Genomic DNA, 15,094 nt, shown 5'->3' on the forward strand with positions numbered 1-15,094 from the left:
AGCACTCTGCACTCACAACAAAGCTCATCCCAACATTATTTTTAAGGAAGGAAGGAAGATACGTGCCGACTTGTGAAATGTGGGCTGGCAGAGCCAGGACTTGTCTGTGCTGTCTGCCAGCTGAACACAGCTCAGCACTACCACAGCATCAAGCACTTTCCATTTTTTCAGTCACAACAAAGATGCCTTTGTCCAGTCCCAAACAGCCATCCAATACTTTGGATTTCTGAAGGGTTCCCCACAGACAGAGATATGCACTCAGATCCCAAGCTACAGACAATGTGTTTGCTCTGTGCCACAGGATATATGCACACAGCATGTAAAATATCACAGCAGTCAAAGGAGTCTGCAAGCATGCTTCCATAAGAAAGACAACTGGGCACAAGTGTGTCTCTTAATATTCTCTGACAACTCATAATGAAATGCATCCTGCTTGCCCTAAAACACTGCAAACAGCAGACACAGAATGGCCATAACCACTCAGGAGCAGCAGAACTGCTGACGCGCGCTCAGTGTTTCACTGCAGATAAATATGGCAGCAGCAGTTGCTGCCTGCAGCCCAGGCCCAGGATCCACCACGTACACACAAAGCCATTTAAGTGCAGGGGTCCCATGTGGTACCCTCATAGCTCTAAAGCATGGCAGTGTAACAGAGCACACTGCACCTTGAGGTGCAGATCAGCAGTGGCACACACCTGTGGTTTATATGCCGATAAACCACACCAGGCTTTCAGCAGGATACCCTCACTGCCTCCACTTCCAGCGGACCTGCCAACCAGCCATCCTGGGCTTGTTAGAAATAAGAGAAACATCACAAGATTTACATTGCGATTCTTTTCTTTTTTTTTTTTTTTTAAATCTGATTTTTTTGCACTGAGGAGCACACTTTCTCTCAGAGTGAGTGCCCCTGCAACTGCCATGCTTCAGGGATGGCCAAATTGATTTCATGCGGTAACTAAAACCAAGAGCATGAAGGAACAGATTGCTTAATTCTCTTCTGGAAACAGTGAAGCACATCTTTGGTATGTGACTCATTACCAGAGAAGTGACTCTGGGGTCTGTCACCTTTCAAAACAGGAGGACCGCTGCAGGGGCACAGGGTGAAGCGATGGGCACACCTCCACCAGCTGCCCCAGCTGCCAGAGCTTCCACTGGGCCTGCCCTACTGCACCAACTGATACAGCCAGCTATGGTGGTCCTCCACCATACTGCTAGTACCCAGAGATCAGTAGGAAAAGCAGACATACATTTTTAGTGTGTGATAAAACACAATGCAACACAATGTACTGCACCAATGAAATTCAAATGAAGGAGAAAAATCAAAGAGGATTCTGCACACCAGACTTTGCTGCTGAAGTGTTCTAGGCTAGCAGAAAAGAGAGCTGTGCTTATGGAGCTGCTAGCTGACAGAAAGTGAAGTGAAACTGTACTTTTTTGTTTAAAGATCTTTTTCAGTGTTTATCTTTATTAAAACTTTGCTGCAATTTGTGATTTTCTATGCATAGTAATAACTGAAGAGCTCAAAAGAAGGTTACACCAGAACAGCTTGGAGATGCCAGCTTCTTGACAAGAAAGCTGCAGAGTCATCATACGGCCTTGCTGCTGCGAGCAGCTGTCTCTCCGTGCTGCATTTCACTGAACAAAAGCACAGCAGAACGAGAACACAGGCAGCGAAGACCCAGATCTTCCCCAGTGAATCTGTTTTCACAGCTGGAGACAGAGCTCTTGCTATTCTATATACAGCATCACTGAGCTCAGGAACTCAAGTGGGCAGTGTTAAATTGCACACTAAAGCAATTTAAGCAAATGACTAATCTAAACCCTTTGCTTTCATTCCTGCTTTGGTCTTTTAAAAATGGCTTAAAAACATGAAACTTCAGACTCCATTTGTTACAAAAAAGAAGGACCAGAAGATGAATCTTGGCACCTTAAAGTAAAACCAAAGCAAACAGAACTGACAGCACAATTTCCCGAGTCGTGACAAGCTGCTTGTATAGCAGTTTGATCAGGACTTGCGGCACACAAAAAAAGCAGGACAAGTTCTTGGCTTGGAGAAGGCCAAAAGCAAGCAAAAAAAAACCCCTAACCCCTCTTTTTTTTCCCAACTTCTTGGTACCTTACCTGCTAGGCTATTGTTTTCATTAGAATTACCATGAGATTTCTACAGCCTTAGCTCCTATTGCACTACGATGTACATTTTTAAAGCCACAGAGGTACACACATGAGCATTACCCTTAGATGTTATCAAAGTATTTGTTTTCAGACTACAAAGGGCACAAAGAATTCCTCACGCAGCAACGTTCCAGCCAACGAAATTAACAGATCCCTTAGTTTGCCACTTGATTGTTCTGATTCTAAAGAATCTGATGTGCAACATGTGACGTTAGGATCTCAAAATATTACAACGCGCATAATCACAGCCGAGAGCAAACCAAATCAGATCCGAAACAGAAATCACTGGTGACCGGTTCCAGAGAAACGGTGAACATTCTAGCACTAACAAGGGAGCCCTCCAGTTGCCTCAGGTTTGAAAACCTTTGCCAGGCGATTCGGTATGTTGTTGTTAGCAGAGCACACTCAGCATCGTACTCACCGCGGTGCTGGCTGCCGCAGGACCAGGGGTGCCACGACACTCTGCACCAACAACTGGACTTTGCTCCTCGGGATTACGGGTGACAAGGATTCGGAAGTGCTGCTGCCTCGTGTTTTGATCTGGTCTGATTTTAAACAGGCATCCCTTCCCTTGAGAAATCTTCTCTACTGAATTGCTTCTGGATATTTCTGACCCGCTCCTGCCGTTTCTATGCAATTCTGAAGTCCGTCCATCACCTGCGGGGCGGATTTCCTCTGGCCGTGGTTGGACGGGGTAGGAAGCGCTCCTCTCCAGCTGAATGCGTGGGTACCTGACCAATCTGTCCCCTTTTGTCCCGGTAAAGCCGAAGTTATACTCACCACCTGTACCACTTGCCTGCGGCTGCTGTAACTGGAGAACAAAGAACTTTTTCCCCGAGTTTGCTGACATGTCTGGCACATGCTGCAGAGACCAGCGCCGGGGCTCAGGGGTGGGAGCATTATTTTGAGCCTCGGAACCAAAGGGCAACAGAGTAACCTGAGGCACATCAGCGCTTGAAGCACGATGCTGAATCCTCACGCCGCTGATGTTCAGACCTGAAGCTGTTTCCTTTGCCTCGTTCTCATGGGCAGAGGACAGAGCATCGTCGCTCTGGTTATTAGGAGGAATAGTACGGAATATCCTACGGTTACAGCGAAGGGTTCCATTCATCTGCTGCCCCAACTCCTCCGTCTGCCTGGGTGGAGAATCCTCAGGAGTCACTTCTGGGCTGCTCTGAGAGGATGAATGGTTTTCAATGGGGGATGCATAATGCTCCCTAACATCCGAGGCTTTGCACAGGGGCGTCTCCTCGGGGGTCTCTGGGGTCGCGCACTCATCTGCAGCCTTGCGCTGGAGAGAGATCTGCATCGAGGAGCTTCTTGTGGGACGCGCGCTGATGCTGTTCAGCAGCTGGGGAATAAACATGGAGGTGCTCCTTTTCAAGGAGCCCACTTCTTGGAAATCGCTGCCACCGCCGTAATCTGCTCCGTGTCGGGAGAAAGCGTGAGGGCTGCTTCTTCTCGGCAAAGTGTGGAATGCCATGAAAAAGTCATCTTCTCTCTCCCGGTCGAGGATCTCGGATTCGGGGGCTGTGTTGCTTCGTCCAGAGCCAAAATGAAACCGCAGCCGATGGGCCATGGTTTTACAGAGAGAAGAAAAGGAGAGGGAGAACGGCAACAATTCAGGCGCTGCCAGAAGTTAAAAACCAAAGACATAAACTCCAAGAAAAAGTGTCCCATCTGCCAAACTGTTAGCACTGCAGCACTGATAGCGACAGATAGCAGAAATAGCCCAAGTGGCAAGCAGCATTCCAGGCATGATTGGGTAAGAGCAATCAGCGCTCCTACACACTGTGACATGGGGTAGGATGGTGGCAGTCATGTGGCCCGGTTCCCCCTCTCCAATCTAAGCCAGTGGGGGTTCTGTTGTTTTTTTTTAATGCCAGCGAGAGCCTGAAACAGCACCTTCCCAGCTGCTCCTTTTCCATCAGAGCGCAGCTGACCGAGGCAGCGAGCACACTCGGCGCCGCTATAAATCTAAATCACATCGTACCGCACGGCGCATTCGCACAAGGAGCAGGAAAGTTAACGGCAACGCAAACACCGCAGTTTGGTGTTAGGGCTGGAAGTCAACGCCAGATGCAAATAAGGAACAATATTTCAAGCTTAGCTTTTTGGTGTGTGTTACAGCACGAGGCTATCATGGCAGAACGTGAGTAAATTTAGCACTGTTACGCTTTCAATTTTAACTGTGCTTGTAGCACGGTTAAGTAACAAGCTCCTTGCCTTTAAAAAGCCACAACTTTCACGCTGTCCCTATGAGTGCAATGCAGCCTAAGCGAGCCCGCGCAGTCCCTTTTGATCAGTAGAAACTACAGCAAACAAAGCACCCCTATGCACGGCAGAGATTTCTCGCTCAGTAAAAACAGCAGAAACGCGCAAAATGACAGGAGGCAAAGTTCCTTTTTCAGTTTTACTGGGCAGTAAAGACGAGTGAAGACCAGGGACGGGTGTCGCGTTGCCGTTTGGTACAGATCTGTCTTAAACAGCACACAGAAACTCTGCCCATTACTGGCCGGCCTCCAGTGGGAAAGTTAGCAATACTACCACGGGCGTGATCGCAGGCACGGAATACAGTTACACTCTGAGAGCCAAGAGACCTCAGCAGCAGAACAGATGGACAGGATACATCCAACTGCAGAACAAACACCCTAAATATGTTCCCCTGCAATGCAGGAAATTGGTGACTGGGGGATCCCCGCAGCTGAAGGGCACCCGCCATCGCAATTGTTCACATATGCTGGGGAAGCACTGGTTAGCTAAAAGCACATCTACAAAAAGAGACAGCGTAGGATCAGCTCAATGCACAGACATCTGTTCCTTAGGAGGACTCTGAGAAGTGCTGTCAGCAAACCATCGGTGGCAGGTCAGTGCTCTGTCTAGATGTTTAAACCTCTGTTTGCACGCAGCTTGCTTTCAAAAGACAGAAAGAGACCAATCAAAGAGAAATGGAAGCTTCGAACATTGCAACTGCCAGCAGGCAGCACAATCCCCTATTGTTTCAAGTGGACCAGGAGCCAACAAGAAGAAAAACACGAATAGCTTCTACATAGCCACAGTGTTGTGGAACTGCCTTGTGCAAGCACAGGTGTTGATTTTATCTTATTTTTCAGGTAAACCATTATTCACAGTCTGTTTCTGATCTGAAGAAGAAGATGCACCATACATCCTCTGCTCTGATGGGGGGAGAGAAAGGATATGCTGCAGACAGGAAGTGCTCAGATAATTTAGGAATGTGAAGAAAATAAAGTTTTTTGGGGGTAAAAGACATGTAAGTGGTGACAACAAGTATTTCACACGAAATCTAAAATTATCTGCTTAGTGCCTCATTCTGTAAATACAACACGATGGAAATGTGCCACTATGAACTTGTGTACTTGTTCTCCTTGGCCAATTGTTCCACAACACTTTCTGAAAGGAAACAGCAGCTCCTCATCCCCAGGTTACAGCCTGCAGAAGCAGGATTACACAAAGAACAACCAGAAAATGGTTCAACACTGAAACGGTCAGTTTATGGCCAGTGCCACAGAAAGGAAACCTGGAAATCCTATAAAATATTTCAGAAAAGGGTATACTGAACCTTTTGGTTCTCAGCTGTCAGTGCACAGTCAAGTTGCAGTCTTTTTTCTGGGCTGTCACCTCTTTACTGACACAGGTGGACATCCCCATGCATGCCACTGCCCTCTGCAGGCAGAATGAAATCTCTTCCATGAGCTTCTGCTCCATCCTCCACGTCAGCACAAACTCATCCCAACCACCCTTGCAGCTGCATGCATGCCACACAGGAAGCACAGCATCATAGAATGGCTTAAGTTGGAGGAGATCTTGAAGATCAACTAGATCATCACCCCCCCTTCCCCGTTGGCCATGGGCTGGTTGCCTGCCATCCAACCAGGCTGCCCAGGGCCCCATAGCCTGGCCCTGAACGCCTCCAGGGATGGGGCATCGACTGCATTTTTGGAGATCAGTATTTCCATTCTTTGTATTTTTTTTTGTTTGGAATAAAAAGATCCTCACAACAGCAGTCTAACAAGGCAAGCAGGTTCAGTAGACACTGTACTGTTCTGAACCAAGAAATCTAAGGCCTCATCTCATGAGCAGAAAAATGGTGCTCCAATTTTCAGCAGACAAAAATTAAAAGTCATCCACCCAGTGTGGAAGCCATCTCATTAAAATCGTGTATGCAGAATGTTGTCTATTTGAGGTGTCCATGTGAAAAATGTACTCACTTCATCACAACAAGAGCAACATGCAGTAAGTTTTGGGAAGACTTATCATCTCAGTAATAGTGGTTGTATCAGACAAGCGAGCTTCAAGGCTAAAAGCCCTAGTTGGATGTTACCAGGGGCAGAACTGAACACAAAATGCAGAGCATAACTTTGCTATTAACTAAAATCTTCAAGACCCACGTCTTGTGTATCTGAGCGGAGTTCTGGTTACCACATCTCAAAAAGGATTAAGTATTAAAAGGTACAGGAAAGAGATGCTCAAGTGATCAGGAGATGAAGCAGCTGCTTTATGTGCAAATAACAAGGCTAGGTCTGCTTTTCAGCTCACACCAGAGAAGCCTGAAGAAGAATATGACATGGTTTCCACCAACAGAATATTTAGCTTAAGGAGGACCATTTTGGTCTAAACCAGTAGAGTATTTCTGTGTTTAATGTTCCATTAACCCACACAATAGACACTTTGTATGCTTCAGTCTGTGTAAACCTTTTCTATGCTTCAACCATGTAAACAACAGAAAACATACACCTTGAAGATGTGTTATGTTTCCATCAGCTGTGTTGCACAGCTCTGAGAAACAACCAAGACAGGTACTCACCAATCTGTTCTCGTCAAACACTTCAAAGAGGAGGCGATGGTTGGTTGGGTTTACCTAGGAGAAAATCCAAATAATATTATTTTAGCTTCATTCACTCAATTAGAACAGGTTTATAAAGTGATTAAATGAAGGCAAACAGAACAGAACTAATAGGTTTATATAAATCCTTTGCTTCAACTGACTGGGAGAACATGAACACGGAAGCCCAGATTGGACAGAACACCAGAGCTCAGACTTCTGGGTTCCATACCTGGAAAACTCAACTAAAATGTAGGGAGCAAAAGCTTTAATTCATTTCTTTTAGAATTTAAGCATCATCTCTATTTCAGCCTCTCCATCCGCCACTGTTTCTGGCCCATTTGTCACCAGTGGGTGACACCCCGTGATCATATCCCTGGGGAGAACCCAATGGAAGGCAGAGAACCCCCTCTGCTCATGTCTGGCATACATGTCTAATACTTCTGTATCTCCAGGAAATAATTTCCTTGGAAGCAAATTTAAGCAAAGAGACAACTTTTCCAGAAAAACTTTATACGCCAGGTTATTATGTCTGCTTGCTTAATTAAGCTGCCCAGGGAGGGGTTGGGTCACCGTGGTACTGAGGGACATGGTTTAGTGGGGAAATATTGGTTGTAGGTGGAAGGTGGGACTGGATGACCTTGGAGGTCTTTTCCAGCCTTCATCACTCTATGACTCTATGATTCTAAGGAAACACTACCAATACAGGCTTATGGAGGCAGGGTCACTCATTCCTGAGCCCTGGACACCAACTGGGGTGAGTGTGAGCTGTCCTTACATACAATAGCAGTGTAAAACTTCCTGACACCCTTTCCTGTGCCATGGCCACCTCTGTGCTTTGTCCCAGAAATACTGGGAAAGGCATGGGACGAGAGAAGTGAACTTAGTGCCTGCAGACTGCGTAGCTCAAAGAAACAGGTACAGGTCAAATTATACAAATAATAAAAAATATTTATCTAAAGACTCTTCTAAAGATTTAGGCATGTATTAAACAGTTGCCAAACCTTGAAATGCTACTTGGTACACATGTAAAAAATGATAAGAAATTCCATCTGAACCTCAAAAAAGCACTTACAAATAACTACACTGATGGGAACTATTTAAATATTCCTATTAGCAAGAGAGATGAACACTAAGGCTATAAACAGTGCTTGATGGGTCGCTCATTTTTAACAATCTACAATGACAACATCTGTTCTCAGGCAGCTGTTTAAGATTAAATTTTAAAACCAGTGAAATTTTACCTAACCTACTTTTGTGAAAGCTGCAGCTGCAGTAAAATAAATCCATTCTTCCTCAGAAAATATTTTCAGCAACTAAGTTATCACTGTTCTCATTTCTGTTATGTTGGTTTTGATGATCACCATGTTAAATGCTCTTTTACCACTGTCAAATACTAGAAGTGATCATTTCTTATGAAAAGTCACCTATGAACTGAAATGGTATCACTCAGTTTTAAGTGAAAGCTACCTTCCTTTCAGGAATAATTTGAAAAAGACAGAGGTTAAATAAAAGAAAAAAAGTGACATCGTAATTTTATTTATTTATTTATTTGCCATAATAGCTTAAATTTCATACAGTTCTTGGAAATGCTTCTGATTATCTGCTACTACACTCACATTTTAAGACCTTTAAGACACTAAGGAAGTGTCAGGATGAACATTTTTTTTTCCATAAAAACATGTAAACAGTGAATAAAAAAATCATACAAAATACCACGTGATTAATTGTACATTACAGGGATTGCAATTAAAAGGGAAACTTACTCTAAAATAAAATTCTTCATTCCATTTCGGATTTAGTGTCTATAAAAGAAAAGTAACATATTAGGATGCTACAATATCTGCAGGTTTGCAATTTTACAGCCATCATAACACGCATGCAAGTGACAGTTTTTTAGAAAACACCAGGGAAAAAAAAAACATTTCCTTACAAAATAGCACCAACACTGCTGTCAAATGACTTAGAACTGCTCTACTAAATAAACCAAATGTGGGAAGGGATTTGAGTCAGAAGAACTGAAAATAGATGGTAAGTATAAATGAATCATATTCACAGAATGGGACCCCTCAGCCCCACCCCTGCTGTGGGCTGGCTGCCCCCCAGCTCAGGCTGCCCAGGGCCCATCCATGACCTTGGGCACCTCCAGGGATGGGGAACCCACAGCTCTGGGCAGTGCTGGGGTCTCTTGAGAAGGAGAATGAACAAAAGGGAAGGTTATTTCCTTCAAACAGACACCATACTCTTCCTAATTGCCCCCAAGCTTGCAGAGGATTATAATTTTGCTCTAATGATCCAAAGAAAACATACGGAATAAATTGTGTTCCATTTGCAACCTGAAGGGAGCTCCAGCATAAAACCATAAACTGATAAAAAATTCAAAGTAGGATCATTGATAACTGTCACACTTCAGATTTGGATAAGCTGAAAATCAAGCACGATCCGTCCCCAGGTTTTGTTTCCCTGCTGAACTGTTCCCTTGGTCCCTCACACAGCAGAGCTTAACCAGAAGAACTGCTGGGGTGAAACTGGCTCTACCCACCAGAGCTTTGTTGGAGCAGAGAAGACAATCCGAGCTGTTCATCCAGAACTTAGCACGGATGCAATACATTTAGCCAGGACACAGGGGCTCAGTGTGCACCACTTCCCTGTAGCGTGTCCCATGCACACTTGTGGTCGCAGTGCTGACAGCCCACAGCCTCCCTTCCCCTTTGAGTTTGGGATGAATCTCAACCCAGCACATAAACAACGAAGAATCTGTGAATTCAAATACTGAGATTTGAAAACTACCTCCTAGAAAATCTACAGAAATAAATTATTTAATGAAAAAAGTCCAGCATTTAGAAGGACAGGGTAAGGGACAGAGGGAAGTTTCCTGCTTTTTTGCCATAAGGACCAAAAATGCATTCACTAAAGGAATGAAGCAATAAATAAAACAAATATGATGTTTTAAATATTTGCATTCGTTCACTGCTGTTGTTCTTGGCAAAGGAAACTTCTCATCTAATCTGGCAACTAGATTTAAGAGCACTACTGCTAATCAATAACGCATTAATTCTGAGTACTGCTTAACCACAATTACCAGTTTCAGGAAATAATGGTGTATTAGGCAGCACAATTTTTAGTAAACAAGCAGGTGACTATTAGAAATTGCTTTCACCTTCACCAATCCAACAATTGATAGGTCGAGCCAGAAAGTACAAGAGCTGGAATCACGGCCGAGGAGAAAAACATTTGTACAGAAAGCCTCCAGAAATAAATGAGTGAATAACTGCTTCATAAAGGATATTAGCAGGGAAACAACAACAAAAAGACTCACCAGCAAAGAGCTACGTCCTAAAAAGGGCAAGTATTGCAGAGATAAAGGACTGCCAGGAGTCAAGCTGAGTTAAATCTTCCACGGGATATTAGAACAAACACAAGGAGGGTTTTTCAACCATATAAATATACAGCAAAGAGATGCTACAAAGCAATGAAGTTTTAAGAGGAGACCAAATGTTTTTAGATGGAGGAAATTAAGCTTCACATTATGGTAAGGGCAGAAGAGCTACCTACACGAAGGTATTTGGTGCGACAAAGCTGAAATGAAGCCTTCAAAGCTCAATGCAGTCAAATTGAAGAAACCACATGGTCACCTTCCAGAAGTGACATGTCGCAGGACCAGGGACAAAAATGTTAGGCCATACCTTATAGGACTGTGAGGCCACAAATGGCAAACAGATGTCCTACTACAAAAACAGGCAAAGAGTTTTTCCAGCGTTCAATCCGAGCAAAGCTCCAAAAGAAGCAAGGCTTTGCTCAGGTGTTGCAGTTGGAGGAACTGAGCGTGTGGAGGGACCTCAGAACACCTCAGAAATGCAACATAGCCAGATCGTGTCAGAGGAATCTGAACCTTTTCTCTGATTACTTTAGCAGAGTGAGGAAGCAGTGTAGGTTGAATCCTGGTTGGCACAAGGGCAGGTCCAGCATCACAGAGGTGGAGGATGAAAGGGGAAGTGCACCCCTCTGCCTTCCTGCCAGCACTCCTGCAGGGCAGGACAGTGCCACAGAACTCACTCCTTACACCAAGGGAGGCAAAAATGAGTAGAAAATTAAGCATGAGGTGAAGAGTGAGATACTACCATGGTAACAGACCAGTTATGGACTCAGAGGTCACTGGCAGCATCCTTCAGAATCACTCCTGGGAATGACTTTGCTCAATAATTTTAACTCAAAATGAAGGCATGCCACAACGTTTGCTGTTAATGAAATAAACAGCAGAAGCTGTGAGCTGCAGAGGAAGAGAACTGCTCAGAGAGCAGACAACTCGAGATGAAATTCAGCAGCTCAAAACAAACAACTGAAGTTTCCACAAGATGAATTCACATTTCTATTAGGGAAATGACTGAAAAAATGCAGGGTGTAAGTGATGGTTACAGAGAACTGTGAACAAAGGCAGATGCCATCCCAAGAGCACTCTCAGCTCACCCCCCAGCAGTGCCCTTCTCTCTGTCCCAGGGCAGCACTGACACCCAGGAGCTGCTCACCACTGCCCTTGGCACAATCACTGCAATGCTCTCAAATCCTCAGCACATCTTGTGCTAATGGTGGTCTTCTCAGCTGCTTTCCTATTCTCCTGCCCATCACACATCCCCAAAGCTGGTAGTTATCACCTCAGCAATAAGGTTACAATCTTGTTTCCAATCTCTCATTCCAATCACTCATTACTCTCTGCACTAAGGCTCTACAGCCATTGCTTTTCAGACACGTGGGAGCCAAATACACCATCTCTTCAGTACTCATGCTTTTACACCAGCAACCCATCCAAACACCCATCCAAATAAAGGCAATGTTATTCTGTAAGAAAATAAAAGATATAAAAATAGATATAAGGCAATCTGCTTTGGCTATAACACCCCGAGAATAAACACATTGCTACTGGAAGGAATCAGGAATTTATTAAAACTCTGGATGGGATCTCCATCTTTTCCTAAGAAGCAAGAAGAAAAAATTAAGTATCATCCCTGCCATAACTCCCACTCTAACAGGACCCTTCACAGCCTAGCTACAAAGGCTCTCTCTCCAAAGCCAAATGATCCCTGCACCATCCTGCATCTCCACTGCCACTCCAACAGCCCTATGCTTCTCAGTCACACAATAGCTGAGGTTGGAAAGGACCTCTGAGAGTCACCCAGACCACCATCCTCACACTGAAATTCATTTCATTGAAGGGAAAGATGAAAGAAGAGAATCTCCCTCCCATCTACAGGCATCTGCCTGTTACCAATAGCTACCATACTAGTTTAAGAGAACAAAAATATGCAGCAAGGACCGGACTTGCCTAATGAGTTGTCTGCAGGGCATAGACGCTCCAGTACCTCTGACTTCCACCCAGTTGTCTGCAGTGCAGAGGGTTGAGTGGCAGCTGGTCAGGTCTGAGCCCGTATCACTGCTGCTCCAAAATCACAGCAGAGGGCAAAGTCTGAAGATGAGAAGAAACCTTCACCCGCGCCTATTTATCCTTTTCATCTAACCTTTGCAACGTAATAAGGTTTTTGGTACACAGATACAGGTGTACTGATGTCAGAGTTTCTGGTGAACACAGCTGTTTTGTAGTAAACAGTCAATCTTGCACTCCAGCAAGAACATGATCATTATTATTATATCACAGTTAAACAGTCAGGTATTATACAGCCTGAAAGTGACCTAAGTATTTTCCATCGATATGACTCCACAAACAATCAATTCTGTGCAAACACGCTCCAGGAAATGGCACAACAACAGGCACAAGCTGCCAAAATGAGATAAGAATATCCCAAGGAAACTTCCCACTTTTGTATACCGAAGTGGCAATAAATCTTTCAGCTATTAATTGGGAAAAAAAAAAGGCACAGTTCACCTTGTTACTGTATTAACTAAATAGGTACAACTGCTTTTCAGAAAAAAAAAAATTATGTTTCCCACAATTCTGTATGTCTAAAACTTAAAATAAAGCTAGATAGGCTATGAGTAGTGAGTAAAGCACAATAAGGAAGTGTTTTAAAGGAGTATGTTTAAAAGTTATTATGAAACAATGCTTAAACTGGAAGCCTGAAAACTTTCACTTTCTGACATGATGCATGTCCTGAGCCCTGTGAAAAGTTCCATCTCAGCCCTTTGTGGGATGCACGATGTCTCAGCACTGACTGTAAATGGCACTTAATGTCTGGATTTTATACCTACATCATTTTGCTATTTGGATAACAAAATCTTCCTCTCTATTCTGCTTTGCAATAATAATATAAATTGAATCACTGCCCATCCCAAGCATCTTTATAAAAATGCAAGTCACTGTTTTCCTCTTACTTTTCATAAAGGTTGTGACTTCAATCCTCTCTGCCATTATTACCAGTAAACTTTGTTTACAGAAAATGCTTTCTAAAATTTTAGGTAGTAGGGCATTTCTGTTTCTGCTTCATTTCAAAGCAAGTGAAGAAAAAATGCATTTTCAGTACATTTCCAAGCTTTTCTGACCATCACTTCTCATTTGGTTATTTTAAACCCCTGTGCAAATACTTGTAAAATTGAAATTTCGGAACAGGACATTTAAAGAACAGTCTTTTCACCAGAAGTCAAATAAATGATGATCAGGGCATGTTGTTTTTTTATTTCAAATGCTTTTCATGAAACTAGGACTTTGATAAAAGAAATGGGAATGATGTACATGAGAGTTGGTAAGCCACGCTTTGGAGAATATGCAACATATTTAGTGTTGGTTTTTGTTTGTTTTTCAAACAGACAGATTACACACACTGAACATATGCCTGCACTTATTTTCCCATTTTGGTGTGAAAGAAAAGTGCATTAAGTTTAGATACATGTACATAACAACTTAAGTAAGAGTTGTATTTTATTACAGAAGCTTGTTCTGATATTCTTAACATTTCCAAAGCAAAGAAATAAAGTATACACATACCTTTTTAATGGTTTTTGTCTGCACCAGGGCAAGTTCTCTGTTCTCATCTGCTACATACAAGGAAAGTTTCACGTAGGGGTCACTGCAAAAGAAGATGGCATTCAGTGGGAAAATACTTCTGCAGCCAAATATACTTTCAGTCTAAACATCTCAATACAAATTTGTCACTTAACTGAATAATTGAGGATCTTTAGTGGAAGTGTTTCTACTGAAACATCCCAAAGAAGTGTTTCAACACACCCTGCAGACACCTTTCACAGCTGTGCCATGGAAGGAGCTTGCCATCACCCACCCTCCAGGGCCTATCACCATCACTGCACTGCAGGTTTCTGCCCCTCCAGCCCGTGCTCCATAATGTCTATCAGAAGGGAGACAGCAGCCACCAGTAAGGAGTGATGTGAACAGGAACCCCTCCTGCTGGGACAGACACTGGGAGCTCTCTGCCTTCAGTTCTGAGAGTTTGTAACATTAATTTTGGGACAGTATTAATAAAAAAAAATCAGCAACCGGTGCTTAATTTACTAGCTACTAGGTGCTTAATTTACTTGCAAAATAAAATGATATGGTAGGATGAAAACAATGTAAGAATAGACGAGGTATCACGATGGATTGATTATTGCGTCTGTTCATGCACATAAGTGCATCTACTTACACTGCAATTAAACTAATCATAAAGCACTAAGGTCTGAGAGGAAACAAAGCATCACAGTGATTACCAAGAAATGCTATTGCCACTCTGAATTTCTTAACCTACTGTGCTGCCTATATTTACTGGCCAAATTGCATATTGTACGGAGCAGCACGAAGCAGGCATTCATCATAGCAAATCACGTGCTTTCCAGCTTTGAGAGATCAGGGCTAACAGCATCACACCCAACTTCTACTGCTGGAAACCCAGCAGCAACTATTGGGTTTGTGTGTTCCAGACTGTGCTGTCACTGAGCTGTGGATGGGGAGTGATGCAAGAAGAGCATCGTGGCCATTAACAGTTCATAAACGCATTCTCATCTTGATCTCCAGTAACAAAACTGGAGAAGTAAACACAGTTGCCCCATAAGCTCCAGGTTACTCTCATCCTTCAGTGCTGAAGAGTAAGAAAACCATCTGAAGAGCACTGTGAACACCGTCTGGAGGAACACCTGGTG

At 43.6% G+C, this 15,094-nt stretch overlaps 1 protein-coding gene across 7 annotated transcripts in view; it reads right to left on the minus strand.

The window, feature by feature from the left end:
• NEDD4L (NEDD4 like E3 ubiquitin protein ligase) overlaps window positions 1-15,094 on the minus strand; it is a 133,252-nt gene that overhangs the window by 58,974 nt on the left and 59,184 nt on the right. For 4 of the 7 annotated variants that reach the window (XM_090130542.1, XM_090130543.1, XM_090130545.1 and 1 more), the window contains 3 exons: window positions 13,950-14,031; window positions 8,782-8,820; window positions 6,998-7,051 (listed from right to left, as the gene is read on the minus strand). In XM_090130542.1, coding sequence (XP_089986668.1) covers window positions 6,998-7,051; window positions 8,782-8,820; window positions 13,950-14,031 — 175 coding nt within the window. Of the gene's footprint in view, window positions 1-2,593; window positions 4,122-6,997; window positions 7,052-8,781; window positions 8,821-13,949; window positions 14,032-15,094 lie in introns of those variants that run through there. The other 3 variants (XM_090130540.1, XM_090130541.1, XM_090130546.1) reach the window with 3 other exon arrangements.

Source organism: Phasianus colchicus, chromosome Z, assembly GCF_987193195.1.
Source record: "Phasianus colchicus chromosome Z, bPhaCol1.hap1.1, whole genome shotgun sequence".
NCBI classification, from domain to species: Eukaryota; Metazoa; Chordata; class Aves; order Galliformes; family Phasianidae; genus Phasianus; species Phasianus colchicus.